Genomic DNA, 14,871 nt, shown 5'->3' on the forward strand with positions numbered 1-14,871 from the left:
AAGTTCCTTTGTGGATGTTGAGGTGTGGAAAACGCGTACTGGCTACCATGACGTTTCGCCCCGTAGCAAAATCTATGAGCCTGAATCTATTGTCCGAAGTGTTGTCGTGCAGGCTGTTCTTCCCGATTATTCCACCAAAGATGTCTTCCCTTCCTAGCTTGGCATTAAAATCGCAAAGGACTATTTTAATATCGTAGCTAGGGCACTGCTCATATGTTTTGTCTAAGAGCTCGAAGAACATATCTTTGGTGTTGTCGTCTTTCTCTTCTGTGGGGGCGTGCGCGCATAACAGGCTAATGTTGCCGAATTTAGCCTTGATGCGTATGGTCATGAGGTGCTCATTGATGCACCTATAGCTCAAGACTTCTTGCCTAAGTCTGGCTCCAATGACGAATCCGCATCCAAATAAGCGCTGTTGGTTTTCGTGGTAGCAGTCAACATAGTAAATATCGCAGTTGTTCATCCTCTTTTTGCCCGGCCCATCCCATCGTATTTCGTGGATGGCGGTGATATCTGCTTTATATCGTTCTAGGGCCTCCGCTAATTCTTCGGCCGCACGTGGTCTGTTAAGGGACCTAACATTCCACGTGCATATCCGAAGTTCGTTGTCCTTTATTCGTTTGCTTTGGTTGTCAACAGTAAATCCGTCCGTATCCGAGGCTTGTTGGTGCTTTGCAACTTTGAAAGCTTTTAAGTGGCCAGGAAGTCACCCCGACGCACAACCCCCAACCTGGAGGGCCAGATCCTAAGTATAACTCCAAGGATGGGGAGCCGGATAGAACCGCTCCTAACAGGCCTGGGCTGCGAATAAGTCGAAGAAGCCCTATAAGGTGTTCACTAAGTAGTTCAACCTTACTGGAACTGTAGACGCCACTGTTGATTCCATCTCGGGAATTCCTCCGCTGCCGTCTGGATAAGGAGAGGTGCCTTAGTGGAAACACCTCTCCCCACCTCTCTCGTTTGCTGCCCCCAACAACTTTCCAAAGGGGTTGGAACCCAATCTCCAGTTGAGGTACTAGGCGCCCGATGTTCACCACGTGGAGGTGAGAGTAGGAGTTGATAGACAGAGGTTGGTTTTAAAAAAAACCTGTGGACGCTTGTGTCCTCTTGAATGCACATGTCTACCATTTGAACATCAATAATAATAATAATAAATATAAACCATTTGATCAAAAACATCGTCTCCATCTTTGGTTTAGTTCGCGGGCTTATTTTGAGAACCAGAAGTGACCTTTTCACAAATTTGTTTCGTCGATAACAAAACAACTAGTTTTTTTCTCATTGCAACATAAGTAACCAATTCCATTCTTTCAGAAAATCTAAAGATATATTAGATTGTTTAGAAGTTGATGATTTTTTATCGAGCAACATCAAAGCCAAGTCTACAGATGTGAAGAAGTGTTCGATTGTAAGATTGCAATCGGTTTTAAAATATTATGGCATCAACAACCTTATCACATCATATCCAGAACCAAGCTCTATACTTAGATCAGATCTGCCAGCGTAGATGGAAAAACTATTGGATAACCAATTAACCTCTTACTGAGATGGCCCACTTTTTTCTGCATTATTAAGGAGGTCATCCCATGTGACGGCCTGTATTTTAAATTATTTTTAGGATTTTTTTACGACCACTAAATAGATATAACTTTATTAAGTTTATTTTCGTTTATTAACATAGTTTGACAGTATAAATAAAAAAATTGAATTAAAAATATTGTAAAGGACATGAGTTACACCGCACCGGTAGGAACAACTCCACCTCGAAAAAAATTGGCTCGCACCTCCTCCACGATTCCGGAGGAATCTCTTGAGTTTCTCTTTCTGATATTACACCATCTTCATCGATGTCCTCATAAACGGATTCTTCTAAATCATTTGTTGAACTTTGTTATCAAGTTTTTGTGTATATACCCGCTTTCCAGTTTTTTAAGCAAACCGAATATCGCTATGGAAGGAAGTACTGCGAGAAATTTCAAGCTTATGGTATATAAATCGTTTTTTAAATGATTTTAATTCATGAAATTTACAAAAGTTTTGTTTATCTTTCACTATATGACATGGCCTAACTCATTTGCAGGTTGACAAAGCTTTTGGTCAACTTAGACACGGAATTATTTTATTTAAACTTAAAGCTCTTAGTTTTCCACCATTTTCTTAGGTTAGATTAAATCATACCTTGAAAACAGATCCTATGAAATTTAGAAATTTTCATTCTGAACCTTTTGTTGGAATCTGGTGTTCCACAGGGAAGCCATCTTGGCCCTTTTCTGTCCATCCTGTCTATTAACGATGTATCGTCATGTCTACGTTCAAGTGAACTTCTCATTTTTGCTGACGACATGAAGATTTTTAAACTAATAAAGTCCACTCATGATCGTATTCTTTTACAAGCCGACATTGATAGTTTACCATTTTGCTGTGGGAAAATTAGCCTTTCATTCAACCCTTTTAAATGCCAGACGATAATTTTTCCTAAAAAAAACTAAGCAGTAGCGTATTTGACTATTGTATATTACAGCAAAAACTCTGTAGAGTCTCCACATTTAAAGTTTTAGGTGTTCATTTCTGTTCCAACTTAGAAGGAGTTCAATGATCCCTATGTTACTCTTTCTTTGTACAATTGCCATGTTCGTCCTCATCTTGAATATGCTTCACTGGTATGGCCTCCCTATTACGAAATTGATAGAAAACGTATTGAATCAATTCAACATAATTTCATTCGCCTTGCCCATAAGTGTCTTCCTTGGGATGATCCTTATGATCTGAATCCATATGAACATCGTATTCTACATTTTCAAATGCAATCTCTCCATCAAAGGCGTGTTAATAATGACTTAGTGTTTTTTCATCAACTCATTAATGGTGAAATTGATGCACCTTATTTGCTATCTTGTGTGCAGTTGAATTACCGAGGCGGAACTCATCACCTGCGTCCATAAGTCGAATGAGCATTTTATAAAACTTAGAACTTTAGAACCAGTGCTGCCCTATTGTAAACGTTTCCATCTTATTTTTGTTCTGTTATTGTATTATTTTTACGACCAACTAACACAAGCACTTATGATGAGCGTCTGATCGTAGTTAAAGCTTGCTATAAACTTACTCCTCTCTGAAAATTCTGAAGTGTAAAAAAAATAGTATTTAAATAATTGTAATTTCAACATTTGTTTATTACATCTATTAAAAAAAAAATGTGAAGATTAGTGTTCAGTAACTCAATGGTCACATTAAGAATATTGGAATTTTTATCCTCATTCATAAACACTTTCTAGAAACACTGCGCCTAATTTCTACAAGCATAGGGCATCTACCCACAAAATAAACATATGGTTTTCGTTTTTTCTAATGTTGCACAAGTCGCAAGATTCTTGAATATCACTCCTGAGGTTTATAATTTAGGGAGAGTAACTTTCCGCTTTTTTTTAAAACAAGCTACTACAATACTAGAATAATTAGGTTTAAGAACTTGCTTTTACACGTTTGAATCGATAATCCTAAAGCTTTTGCTGCTACTTATTCTTTCCACATATTAATAACAATTTTAATTGTTAATTGATATTTCGAAAATAAATAATAATAGATTTATCTTGAAAAGAAACGGAGAGTCGACAGTACTGGGTTAAATTAAACCACGACTCGAAACGTGACATTTTTTTCTATTCACCAGCAATATTTTTTGCTAAAGCAATTGTGTAGCATACATTTAAGTTGCCTTAAGTACATAGTTACACTTCATTTTTAAAATAGTCTTAAAGATAGCTTCAATTTTCAGAAAATCTGCTCGTCTTCATTTAAATGTGTGTGTCCTCAAATTTTTGCAGCTTTGGCCGTTGTTTTAAAAATACAATATTTTTCTGCATACCAAACATCTGTTCTGTGAATCACAATATCTCTAAGTCGCATTTAAACATTTTTCGCCTTACAGTACTTGAACAATCAATTTATCAGTAATTGGATACTTCAATTAACTCTGCAAGAATAACGATCACATCTGCGAACATTAGTAAGAAGGTCTGCTGTAACCCTGAAACCCGATAAAAGTATAAAAAAATACAAATTTGGTGGGGCAACAGTCCATTGAAAACTAGGACCTAGTGACTTACAACCCTAAACCATTCCTTTGTGCGAGTACTCTTGTCAGGGATGAAAACCGATCTCCTCCTTGTAAAATTGCTTTGAAGTTGTCTATAAACAAGGCAAAAAGTAGAGGGCTTAGATAGAAACCTTGTCTCACTCCAATACCCACTATAGAAACTATTCAGATACTATGCTTCCAAAGGTTACTGCAAAACTTTTTAAGTCGTAAACTCGGTCCAAGACAATATGTTTCCGAACTTAGTCGATATTCCTTTATTATAAGGCTCTTCGGTCTAAAGTGTTGAATGCCGCCTATAAGTCAAAATGCAAAATTTCCAATCTGATAAATGTTTAAAAATCATTCATAAATAAGTTTAAACTATGTACATCTTAAATATTAAATTAAATTATGTATTACAAAATTAAGATTAAGGATTGAGATTTTGTTTTGAAAGACAAGATTTTTAATCAAAAATTATTCAGAGTTTATCATGCATTTAAAATTATAGTTCATTATCTCCAAAATTGTTGGTGATTCATTTTGTATGTATGTCTGAAAGTTAACTTTGAATTTTAAATGTCAATACATTTCCTAATCACTTATTTTTCCTGTATTTACTTAACATTTTCAGTGACGGATAAACAAACCCAAAAAAAAAGATCTAAATGTAAATATTTGACAAGTCTGGCAACTTGAACAAAACAATCACAAAAAGTGTTAGTTTTTGGGGGTTGAGGTCTTTGAACATTGTGTCTAGAAGATCTGACATACATTTGTTTTCCAGTATTGGACTTATGTTAAAAATTATCCAAAAATCACCCCATACATTTTTATAAATGCTATAAAATATATTGCATACCTTACGGCGTTATTTTCTTTTCAACGAATACAATAGTTTTTCAGATACCGATGTTCTTATAAAAATGTACTTATTTACCTTAAATATAAATTTTGTTGTCATCCGAAATGTTTCTATTTGTATGTCCTTTGCATTGAATGTGTGTATTTATTAAACATTAAATTGTTTTTAATTTTTTTTTAATTCTTTGTCTAAGTCTGTGCAACCAAAAGTTAAATACATAATACGTTCTATTATAATAATCTAACCAAATAAAATAAAAATGCATGCACCTTATATATTCATATACTTTATCAAAAAAACAAAAGAAAAAAAAAATAATTAAATAAATATTTATCTTTAAATAACTGTCTTGTTTATGTTCGTTTTTTATATGTGTTTGCTTTTTTTCTCTTTTTTCGTGTTACAGGGTGCTGTTTTGTTACGTACTATACAAGAAAGGCTGCACTTAAGGCTCAAGATGCCTTACATAATATTAAAACATTAAATGGGGTAAGTTGTGTTATTTTGTTGTAAATTTGAATTTTTGATTCCTTGTACCTGGATTGTTTGTTTGTTTAAAATAAAAATAAATACCTGCATTATATTGTCTTAGCTTGACATTTTAAAGAATCTTATCTGTCTAAAACATATTTACAAGACAAAAATTGAATTTAACAAAACAATTAAGTTGTCATCTTTTTGAATGTTTTATTATATGGTCTTTATATCTTTTTATTTGTTTGTTTTATATTGTTATATCCGTATCGTCGAATATTTGTATATCCCTGCAGATAAAAATCGTTTTTAATGTTTACATGACAAGTACCTACATTTTTTATGTTATTATATGCATGTATATTTTTTCTTAAGATTAAAAAATCTAATGACTCATTTTTAATTTAGTGACGGTAATTTTTTGTCAGATTAAGTCTGATAGTTCCATTAGCTATGTTTGATTTAAGCTTGTACACCTAAACAGAATATATGTATATCAGTTAATTTTTAGATAAAACTTTATTTATTTAAGATAAATAACCTTTTGAATGAAACTTATAAGATATATTTAATATATAAACACCATAAATGCAATAAAAACGTTTTTCAAAAAGACTTTGTAGATCATGAAATAACTTAAGTCATGTAAATAGCGTTTAGAAGTGGCAGTGGTTTCAAAAACTTTCAAATGTTGAAAATATCAATATTCTCCACTTCAGGCAACAACTGTTGTTTTATTGTTTCTCTTTCAGAATGCATACAATTTTATTTGTGATTTTTTTTATTCTTAAAGTTACCTATACGGAAAAGTTTAAAAATCGATCTGACTACAGTCAGTTAATCAAGGTTAATAATTTAAAAATTTCAACTAAATATTAACAACGGTGATTTGGCTTTTTACATAAAAGTTTGAAGTTATTTGTATGACTTTGACCTAAAGTCCGTGCAAAACTCAGTTGACTCAACAATCCTTTGAATGTAGTCTCTTTGACTATATAAAGTCTTGAAAGTAATTTAAAAGTGAATTTTAAATTTTTAAAGTCATTAACCAATTTGAAAGAAGTCTTTTGACATAATTCAATTGTTTTGAAGTTAGGAATTAAATGTTGATGAACATTCTACATATATTTGCATTTGTATAAATGTATTTTTGTAGCAATTAAAAAAAGAGTCTGGGATGTCCACACAGATAACTTCCCATCCCGATTATCAATTTGTCATGCTTAAAAGTTTGAAGGATTGTCATTTGCATTATTCTTAAACATTTAAAAATTATCAACAACATTTTGCATACGATAACATAGTTTGATTTCAAAATCTACTATAGTTAAAAAACTTTTAGTCGAAAACCAATTTCAGTAGCATTTATTAAAAGATTTTCTTTCCTAAATAAAAAAATACTAATTAGATAATAAAAAATCTTCTTTAAATCTTTATTCATTAAAACTACGTACAATAGAAAAAAACTTACAAGCACAGTGTTAGAGCATGTAGTATCGAGTACCAAATAAAAGATATGTTTATTGTTTGATATCTAATAAATGAGTTTTAATTAAATATTAAACAGACAAATAATTATAAGGTTGTTTATACGACAGAGCCGTCTGCCGAATATTTATATTGAGCAAAAAGAGCACACACAATTTTTACCAAATTTGCCTACTAATTTTTTATGAAAAAATTGCGTGTTGGATTTTTATACAAAATTTTCGTAGTGACGAAAACAATATTTTCTGTAAAATTAAATTATTTTGAAGCCAATATTTCTAATGTATGAAAAGATATTTGAGTCGAAAATCAATTTTTACCAACTTTTAGTATTGTTTCTTTAAAGTTTTTATTTTTTTATAAAAAATTACTGTAGATTTGTCTTACCAAATGTCGAAAATGATATCTTTTATATGACAAAAATGGTTTGAAGTAATAATTTGAAATCTTTGAAAAGATATTTGAGTCAAAAATAAATTTTTACGAACTTCTAGTACATTTTTTTAGTTTTTTGTTTTTTAACTTCCCATAGGAAGTTATTGTAATGGGTCCGATTTGTCAAATTGAAAATTTTGACATTTCTCGACGTTTCAAGGTCCCTAGAGTCGAAATAAAAGATTTGCGTGCGTGTGTACGTACGTTCGTACGTCCGTACGTTCGCGACGTTTTTTTCGTCGTCCATAGCTCAAGAACCATAAGAGATATCGATTTGAAATAAATTTTGTTATACAGATAATAAGGCAGAAAGATGCAGAAAGGGCTCTCAAAAAAATTGCGTGGCTGGTTTTTTTACCAAAGCAGTTTGAAAAAAAGGTGAAAATTTTGGTTACCCTAAATATCTTACTAACCAAAAACGCTAGAGACTTGAATTAAATTTTGTTTAGCACACTGCAACGTGATATAAAGAAGTATATTTTTGGAAAAAAATCTATTTAACGGTTTTTTTATAAATCAAAAAAAAAAACTTGAAAAAAAAAATTTGTCACCTCCAAAATTTGAAGAATAAGAATATGATTTCATCTCCTAAATAATTTTGTGTAGTGAAAAATAATGTTCTTGACATTTGATAAAATTTTGAGAAACCTCGAATTGACTGTTTTTTTACAAAAAAATAAATACCTAAAAAAAAATGTATAAAAGTTGGTAAAAATTGATTTTCGCCTCAAATATCTTTTCAAAAATTTTAAATATTGGCTTCAAAATAATTGTATCTTATATGAAATATTGTTTTCAACATTTGGTAAAATTTTTAAAAAATTCGAATTGACAGTTTTTCTTACAAAAAATAAAACTCTAAAAAAAACTATACTAAAACTTGGTAAAAATTTACTTTCGGCTCAAATAGCTTTACAAAAATTAAAAATATTGGTTTAACTTATTTTATTTCACAGAAAATATTGTTTTCAATATTCAGTAATTTTTATATAAAAATCCAACAGTCCGTTTTTTCATCAAAAATAAAATCTACAAAAAATAGTACGCAAATTTGGTAAAAATTGATACGAGTACATATAGATAAACTTTTAAGCAAGACAAATCAACAGACGGGATGGGGAGTTATCAGTGTGGGTCGCATCCCAGCCTCTTTTTAAAAATAAGTTTTGAATTGAATATTGAAATGGTGTTCACTAAGTGAGTGATTCCAAAAATGTTCGCTTTCAGTCGAACGTTCGATTCGCTTCTCGCAATAATGGCTTTAATATTGTTGACGGCTTTACCTTCAAAAAAATATACGCAAAATATATTTTTATATTAATTTTTTGTGTAAAATACTATAAATGTATCTAAATAAAGAAAACAAAAAAAACTAGAGCTTCAAAATTAAAATTTTGAAATTTAAGTATTGAGTCCTGAAAACTTAAAAATAAAATAAATTAAAAAAATTTGGTGCTCTCTTGTTATTCTTTGGAGACTTTTTACAATTTATTAGTAATGTTTTTCTAAGCAGCTGTACCAATCTCCATGAATATTGGAATTTTTAGTAACCAACATTTCTATTTTTTAGTTTCGTTTTATTAAAACATGTTAAAAAATGAGTCTTTTTTTTGTTGTTTTCTATCTCCTCTAGGCACATCTGACCATTGTGTTATATCAGCAAATTTTTCGTGTCAAAATTGTTTAGTTAAAGAACGAGCTCCTAAGAGATCTTTAACTGGTCACTATGTTTCTTCGATAGTGACGTTGACGCCAGCGCTGATATGATCACAAGTTGAATTCTCCTGGGAATAAGAACTTTTATACCGAACAGGGTTAAAAGTATCAGACCCTAGGAAAACGCATGGTTAGATGCGAGCTGTAAAGAGCCAAAGCCAAAGATTAAACTTTCCGTTGCTATAAAGCCAACCGTACTGAGGAAAGCCGGAAAGAGTTCAAACAAGCCAGAAAGGCCTGCAACGTCCATATTCGACGTACCAAATTTTTACACGACCAAAAGTTACGGCAAAAAATACTGCAATGTCCCAATGGCAGTACAAATTTTTGGTCATTTGTAAGAAACATGAAGAATTCTTCCTCTTCTTTGGTTCCTACGCTCGTTGTCAATAACACTCTATTTGTTAGCTCTTTAGAGAAAGCTATTCTCTTTGCTAGGCAGTTCGCCGACAATTCTACGCTGCCAGTGAGTGTCATGACTCCGCCTGAACTTGAGCGAGTAAGTGATTCTATGCGAACAATCTTTTTTCGCAATCGTACTGTGGCAAGAGTCTTTAGAGATCTAAACACCAAAAACCGCTGGTCCGGATGGTATCCCCGCCAGTGTTCTGAAGAGGTGTTCTTTAACGCTGGCAAAACCACTGCGTAAGCTTTTTCATTTGTCATACTCCTCAGGTCTAGTTCCGAGCGGATGGAAAATCGCATTTGTCCAGCCTATTCCCAAAAAAGGCGAATCTTCCTCACCCTCTAACTACCGACTTATTGCACTTACGTCCCTTCTTTCCATGGTCATGGAACCGCTGATTAATTATCAGCTCAAGAAATATCTTGAAAATCGAAAGCTTCTTAATGACCGGCAATACGGCTTTCGTAGCAATAGGTCCACTGATGATCTCATGGTTCATCACACCGAACAGTGGAACAAATCTTTACATCGTTTTGGGGAAAGTAAGATTATTGCACTTGATATGTTTAAAGCATTTGATAGGGTTTGGCATCAGGCTCTCTTATCTAAAAACCATAAAATAAATGCTGGTGTGCCCAAAGGCTCTGTTTTATCTCCAACACTCTTTCTTATTTTTATTAATGATCTCCTGTTTGCAACATCTAATCCAATACATTGTTTCGCTGACGATTCACACCCCTCTTCTTTGGATGTGTAACTGCAGCGACAAAATATGATAAGCTCATTAAATTCCGACCTAAACAGCATTGTTCAATGGGGATTAAAAAACTGCGTGGAATTTAATGCTTCGAAAACCCAATGCTGTCTTTTATCGTTAAAGCGAGATATACCCCATTGCCATTATCCATGGATGGCACTTGCATCAATGAGACTAAAAACCTCGATATTCTCGGTATGTGTGTCACCAACTACCTCTTGTGGAATGATCATATACGCGATGTCGCCAAAAATGCAGCAAGGTGTTTGGGTTTCCTTAGGCGATGTGAGAAATATTTCATCCCTTCTAATCTGGCTATTATCCACAACTCCCATCACTGGGCTGGTGCTCCTGCAACTTACTTAAGTCTCTTGGATAGTATTGAACGTAGATCATTTAAATTGATAGATTATAATATCATCATAAGTTCATTTACTTCGCTTGAACATCGCCGTAAGGTCTCATGTCTGAGCCTTTTTTACCGTTATTTTAACGGCTTATGCTCTAGTGAAATAGCCAGCTACATTCCTCCCCTTAAGAAGTTCAACCGTAATACTCGCTCTTCTAGGAATGCTTATCAGTATACCTTCGAGCCCAACTTCGGCCGCACTGTCAAATACAGAGATTCGTTCTTTAGCCGTACTACGCGAATGTGGAATGCCTTTCCACACTCTGTCTTTCCTAGCCATTGCAATATTCAGGAATTCAAAACCAATGTGCACCGACATCTCCTTTTAATTTCTTAATTTTTTGATTTATTTATATTAAAGTGAATTATATGATCTAAAGTTGAAATGCTAAAAGATCTTTAAAAAAATAATGTACAAGTCATGTAAACGTCAATTTTGTTTTAAAACTGTAAGGGCGGTTTTTGTTTTAATCAATTTCGTATACACACATTCAATTTTTGTTTGAGAATATTTTTGGTGTGCAGTTATTTTGAATATATTTATACATTTTACATTTGATTCTTGTAAAAAAATTTGACTAATTTTCAAGGTAAAGAACTTAAATTCAATAAAAAGTAAAATTTGATCATCAAACACTTTTAAGACGGTAGGTTGTGCAGAAAAATTATTGAAATCCGTTGAGTAGTTCTTGAAAAAACTTAAAAGGAAAATATAGTTTCTATGGAGTGTACCTTTCTAGGGCAATGCAAAGCTAAATTAAGAACAATTTATAGAAAATTTAATAAAAATCTATCGGTTCGTTTTTTGAGAAAATTTGAATTTACAATTTTCTACCAAATCAAATATATGGGGACTACTGTTATTTTTAGTCTAAAAAAATGAAAAAAAAACACCTAACGCGAATCGGCCTAACACATTAATTGGTTTGGGCTATACAGATAGATAAATAGACGGACGGAATCGGAAGACCCACTTTTTTCGACTTCTCTAGCATCGTAACGTCACGTTTGGTTAAAATCTGAAGTAAGACATTTTTTTACAAATTTTTATAATGTCGCAAGTATAAAAAATAGAGAAACAAAAAGTATATATACGCTTGAGTCAAGTGGCAATAATCTAATCCCTATTAGAAGTTGAAAAATATTAATATGGATTGTTGATATTATCAGCATTGATTGAGGGAGCGTTCAAGTAATACGTAGCGCAATTAGGGAGAAAGGGGATCTCGTAAAACGTGACGATGCGTAACAGGGGTGTAGGAGGTCTTTCTTACAATATGTAACGTAACATTGTTTTTTTATGTTAATACAATATTAGGGAATTAAAAATCCAAAATTGGCAACCCTTTTCATTTAAGTTTTAGGGGGAATACCTTGATTGTATTAATCTGGTAGACATTTTTGATTTGTTCTCTCAAGTTGACAAACCTTTTTGTCCACGGGGAATCCCTAGATTGTATTGTACGTCGACGTCATTTATTGTTGTTCTCGTTGTCAGTATTTGTTAGTGTTTATGCAGAAACACATGGCTATAATCGGTGTTATTAAAGTGAGTTCATAGCAGAAATACGTACTGGTACTCCATTTACCAAGATCGAAATCTTTCGTACGTTTCACTCTCTAAAACCCGTTTGTTTACATTGTTATATTTGTAATTTTGACAATTAGTCCATGAATAGATGTGAAAAAACAAAAAAAAATGGATGCCGTGGGCTAGTGGCACTTAGCAAAGAAAAACAAAATAGGGTTAATAAGTTTTTTTGCAGATTTTTCTTTTTACTTGTTTCGATGAAAAAGTGAGTTTTAAGCATTAGTTTTGCAGTCATTTTGTTGATAGCGAACCAATGTCAATTTTTGTTTTGAAAAAAGCATGTTCAACATCAGTTTGGTATAATTTATTCACTTATTTACAGCAATCACAACGAAATTCTTAAAATTTCATAAATAACTTCGGATTATTGTATCAAAGATGCGTTCGAAGAACCATCAAGTTAAGGGTGCGGACGCAATTTATTGAATTCAAATATTTATTTTTCAAGTAATTAAAGAGTTATAATCGAAAAATTCCTAATCCATAACATTCTTGATTGATGGAACCATACATGTATTTGCTTTCAAAAAAATATGCTTCAAAGGAACACTAATATTTAAAAAAAATAATCAGAACGATTACAGCGAACTTGTTAAATAAATGCAAATCAAATAACATGCAAATTTTGACGTTTATCAAAAAATGAAAACGGCAATAAATCGTTCTAAATTCATGCACAACTCATTCCATAGATCATGTAATCGACATGAATTTATTGTTGACGTACAGAACTTTCTTTATGTGAATTCCCACAATTTTCATTAATTCCTTAAAAATTTTTAGTTACCAAAGTTCAAGTTAACTTATTATTGTTTGAAGGGTATGTTTAGTAAAAATGCTGCTAGTAATGAAAATAAATTAATGAGTTTTACGTATATGTATATGTTTTTGTTCTTCTTAAAAAAGTGTGTCGTGTGTTAACGCAAGATTTGAATTTGCCGCCATTTGTGCAGTGAAGTGATGTCAACCCTGAAAAAAAGCAATTTGACAGCTAACAGTATAGGGTTATTAAAAATGGAGCGTTACACGATAGAACAACGTGTCTTCATTATTAAAGAATATTTCAAAAATAGTGAAAGCTTGGCGGCTGCAGTTCGAAAATTTCATACAAAATATGGTCGGAATAGTGTTTTAACTTCGTCAACTGTGAAGAGATTAATTGAAAAATTCTTGGAGACTGGATCCGTTGGAGACGCCAAACACACTGGTCGTCCAAAAACAAGCCGTTCAAATGTGAATGTCGAAGCAGTGCGTGAGAGTGCTGACTATCCAGGAACCTCAATTCGATGTCGTCGTGGACATGAATTGCAAATTTCAAGAACCTCTCTTTTAGCGTATACTCACCAAAGATCTGTGTCTTCATGCTTACAAAATTCAATTAACACAACAATTGAAGCCTAATGACCATGGACAGAGAAAAGAGTTCGTTGAATGGATTATTGAACATCAACAAATGGACCTGATTTTTCGAGCAAAATCATCCTAAGCGATGAAGCACATTTTCATCTTGATGGCTTTGTCAATCGCCGAAATTGCCGCATTTGGGGTTCGGAGAACCCACATGTGATTGTCGAAAAACAAATGCATCCACAACGCGTGACTTTATGTGTGGATTTTGGGCTGGAGGCATAATTGGGCCATATTTTTTTGAAAATGATGCTGGTCAAGCAGTGACTGTTACTGGTGCTCGATATCGCGACATGATTACACAGTTCTTTCTGCCAAAATTGGATGATATTGATGTGTCCAATATGTGGTTTCAACAAGACAGTGCCACATGTCATACAGCCCGTGAAACAATGCAATTACTGCATGAGGTCGTGGGTCGTGTACTCTCTCGTTTCGGTGATCAAAATTGGCCTCCTAGATCGTGTGATTTAACACCATTAGACTTCTTTTTATGTGGTTATTTGAAATCACAAGTCTATGTCAACAAGCCTACAACCACCCTTCCATTAAAGGAGGAGATTCAACGATGCATCAACGAAATTCAGCCACATTTATGCAGAATGGTCATGGAAAATTTCAACAAAAAAGTGTGCATGTGCATGCAAAGCCGTAAAGGCCATTTGTCCGATGTGTTATTCCATACCTAACCCTATCCTATTTACTTTACGAGTCAATAAAAATATAACTATCAAAAGACTAAAAACGGCGTTTTCTATTTAATTCAAATGTTGCGTTATTTTTGGGACACCCTTTATAATAAATACTACCGTAGATTACATTTTATAAATGCAGAACCTAGAACAAAATATACATAAACAATAGTTTCCAGATACAAAGCAGAGGTTAGCTTTAAGAAAGCCAATAATATTTAAGGTATGTTCAATAAAGAAATCAACTTTATAGAAAAAAAATTAGCATTAATTGCAGACAATTATTGGGTGTTCGGTTTCCCCATATTGGGATAAAAAAAGTTACTCAAATCTATTTATTGCGCTCATTTAGTTGGTATTGTGTGTAACAATATTGCCTTTTTATATTCTTTAAAGATGCTTTAGACAAAGCAACTTATTTTTAAAACATGGTTCCCTCAAATTTGTATTCCAAATTCTAAATACACACAAAATTTTAACCCTAAAATAAATAGTCCCTCAAAAAGAAATTTTCAGGAATATTTCTGCAAGTACCCGTGGCATGATGGTTAGT

The 14,871-nt window shown here is 32.8% G+C and overlaps 1 protein-coding gene across 3 annotated transcripts in view; it reads left to right on the forward strand.

Moving 5' to 3' along the window:
* LOC129949693 (CUGBP Elav-like family member 2) overlaps nt 1–14,871 on the forward strand; it is a 374,661-nt gene that overhangs the window by 47,366 nt on the left and 312,424 nt on the right. For all 3 annotated transcript variants that reach the window (XM_056061290.1, XM_056061291.1, XM_056061292.1), the window contains exon 3: nt 5,350–5,432. In XM_056061290.1, the coding sequence (XP_055917265.1) occupies nt 5,350–5,432 (83 nt within the window). The remainder of the gene's footprint in view (nt 1–5,349; nt 5,433–14,871) is intronic.

This window comes from Eupeodes corollae, chromosome 3 (assembly GCF_945859685.1).
Source record: "Eupeodes corollae chromosome 3, idEupCoro1.1, whole genome shotgun sequence".
In the NCBI taxonomy this organism is placed as follows: Eukaryota; Metazoa; Arthropoda; class Insecta; order Diptera; family Syrphidae; genus Eupeodes; species Eupeodes corollae.